Source organism: Phalaenopsis equestris, unplaced genomic scaffold (genome assembly GCF_001263595.1).
Source record: "Phalaenopsis equestris unplaced genomic scaffold, ASM126359v1 Scaffold000658, whole genome shotgun sequence".
NCBI classification, from domain to species: Eukaryota; Viridiplantae; Streptophyta; class Magnoliopsida; order Asparagales; family Orchidaceae; genus Phalaenopsis; species Phalaenopsis equestris.
The window spans coordinates 25879-29049 of record NW_018165098.1 but is presented as its reverse complement, the minus strand read 5'-3'; the positions used below and the strand labels follow the sequence as shown (position 1 = coordinate 29049).

Here is a 3171-nt window from a genome sequence, read left to right as displayed (position 1 = left end):
TACATATATAAATTTATTAAAGATGATCAACAAGAATGTAGAAGGTTAAGTTCATCATATTAATTAAACACCAATTTTACATGTAAAGTAGCTTTATTAGGAACATGCGTACAGACGAGACCTGCAAGAAATCATAATTAATCGCGTTCAAATAGGCTGTATAAATTTCAAAAAAAGAAGACTATATACTAATGTGCTTGAGCAATGGCATTTGCACAGAGGAAATAGCTAGTAGGAACTTCCTTAGAAACATGAAATTAACGCAAATAATATTCTTCATTCAGCAATATTAGTGATCAGATGGCCTTTTTAACGATTGAAAGTTTTTCAAGGTTTAAATGGGTTATTCTCTCTATTCTTCGTGGAAATAATACAATCTAGTTTACCATACAGAGCCAAATTACTTACTGTAAAGTTGGGGAATTTCCTCTGAAGCCGTAGCTTGCGCTCTGAGGATATTCCACCATATAAGTCCATAACAAATATGCCACCCATCTTTGACAAGGCACTCAATGCATGTTTAAAATACCTGACTAAATCTTCCCGTTGCTGAAGACAGCAGCAACTATAATTAAATGCACAAATAATATCTCTTGGAGGCAGTGAAGCTTCTTCCATGGTAGAGCATGCCTGAACATTAGAGGCAGCACCTATAGTTGATTGTGAACTTTCAATAAAATCCTTTTGGAATCTTAGATCTACAACACCTATAGGATCATGGACTTTAGGCTTCACCAGATGAGCCTTGTGGGGATGCAGAACATTACCATGGAATAGAGAGATCCTGGGGTATCCATCACATCCAATCTTACTAATATTGTTCTCCAAGCACCAGTAAAGTGCTTCCAGATCCAAATCTAACCCAACAGCTGTTCTTCTTGGGTCGCTATGCAGCCACTCAGAACTGCCAAACATATAGATAGTAGAAACATAATTTGACCACTTAAAACACATTACAACAAAAAGCCTATCCATACTAATACTTAGAAAAGGAGAGGTAGATGTTATGAGCTATCAGCTATGGGAAGATTAATTTCAGTCTATATTATTATTTATGAAAAGAAACTAATGCTATTTAAGGACTTACAGGTTCTATGCTTATGCTAAATGCAACTTTTTTTATTGATGATAGCAATCAGAACACAATTTATACGTAATATGCAATTGCAAAAGATCCATCAGTCAAACTTTCCATCCAAATCACAGCTACAAAAATCAGTAGTAAGTATTTATCAGATAATGTCAGACTAAGGTAGGTAATTGATAAAACTAAGCTATAAAAAAATTAAATGTTAAACTGTTTAACATGAATACAAATGAACAGCAAACACAAGATCCAAATTTAGAAAACCAATTCTGTAAAGCCAAGCCACTCAAAAGCATAATTAGTATAGGTAAGCCATTGTTTTACAAGAATCCATACTAGGAAATCAATATGCACGGACATTGATATTGTTCATAGAAAATGACATTGTACTTCCTTCAAAGATGCTGATAATGTAAAATCAAATCAGGGGAATTTCTTGAAATATATTTGCAGCAGAAACTGCATAGCCTCTCTGATCTGAACCCTCATTAACTTCAATAAAGAAGAAATAAGAGAAAAATCTACATAAGCACATTGTACATAAAATATATCAGCATGAACCTTAAAGAGATTTGATGACCGACAGATGAGAAGATGTGGCACCATGGGGGCAGCCAGGGACAACCCAAAAACTCATGTCCAGTCAGCCGACATCTACAAACCGGGAGGAAGGTAATCCCAAAACGAACAGAAATCAACAACTCTCTTAAAGTTCAACAGTACAAGACTCAACAAAATTAACAATGTTTCTCCAACCAGGTCAGGCAACAGTTTATTCCCTCATGACTCCAGCGTATGGCAGCCCGACCCACAAAAGCCAGAAAGGAGCTATCAAGGACTCTGGATCTATCCGACTAGAAGCTATTTTAGGCTCCCGGGATTGTCTGACCGGAAGTCATTTCAAACTCTTATGAAAGCCAACACAGGCTCCCAACTCCATCAAGCCAGGTGCCATTTCAAGCTTCAGGCCTCATCAAGCCGAGTGTCATTTAAGGTTCACGGACCTTATATTTATGTGCTAACCAAAATATCCCCGCATACCAATTTACTCTAGGGGTGCAACATGTAATTGCACACCCCTTATTCCTATAAATAAGGGTTCATTTCATGAATAAAGGTTAAGCAATTTTACTATTCATTACTAAACTCCTTGCTCTCTCTTCCTTTTTGACGTGCTTTATTCTTTAGGCATGTCTCCCGGGCATATTTGGATTCAACTTCCTAAAAATTGTGGTGAGAGTGGAGCCATGTCATGACAAGAAGAGAAGAGTAGCAATCATAGAGAGAGGAGGATAACCAAAGAGAAGTAGCAAACGTGGCAGCAAGGGATGCAAGAGATGAGGGCTCAGACCTTGGATCAGGTGTCAAGCCAGATTGCGAAGGTCCTGAGGGCTGTCTCGGCCATAATAGGAGATTGGGGCCCCCAAGGGCAGGCGCCTCAGGAAGCTGCGCCGCTGCACGACGGCAAAAGGTTGAACAACGACCTTGAGAGGATAGAAGACTCGCAATACCAAGACAACATTAGATCCACGCAAGTGAAGAGACAGCGATTTGGGCGCACTGAGGTGTCAAGTCAATCAGAGAATCATTTCTCCCTCCACATCTCAAGAGCTGAACCCCCGGAGAAGTTAAAGCTCTCAGCATTGGATGTGCATCAAGGATGGTCGGATCCCAACAACCACATCACCTCGTTCGAATCTAAATCTGTGATATGCCTGTTGAAAGTTTCGGATGTGTTTAAGTGTCGTTTATTCTATACTACCCTAAGGTTATTAGCCCTGAAATGGTCTAACTCACTTATGATCGACGTTATTAGCAGCATTTCGGACTTTTGAAGGGTTTTCTTAGCACAGCTTAGGAGCGCCCGAGCACCAAGTAAGAACATGCAAACCCTATTGCAGATTAAGTGGGGAACGAACGAGAGACTGTGCTCTTACATCCTTCGATTCCAGAGGGAGATGCTGGAGGTAAAGGACCTCTAAGCCGACATGGCACAAGCTGCCCGAGACTGGGCCTGAAGTTCGAAAGGTTTTGTTTCGACCTCGGCTTACACGAACCCCAGGATTTGGCCGAGTTGTTGGAAA

The 3171-nt window shown here is 40.0% G+C and overlaps 1 protein-coding gene across 1 annotated transcript in view; it reads right to left on the bottom strand.

Annotated features, from left to right (window-relative positions):
* Positions 1–3171, bottom strand: part of LOC110030116 — a gene marked incomplete in the record, with an annotated part of 71749 nt that overhangs the window by 58738 nt on the left and 9840 nt on the right. The window contains 1 exon segment of the mRNA XM_020732695.1: positions 409–904. Within this exon segment, the coding sequence (XP_020588354.1) occupies positions 409–904 (496 nt within the window).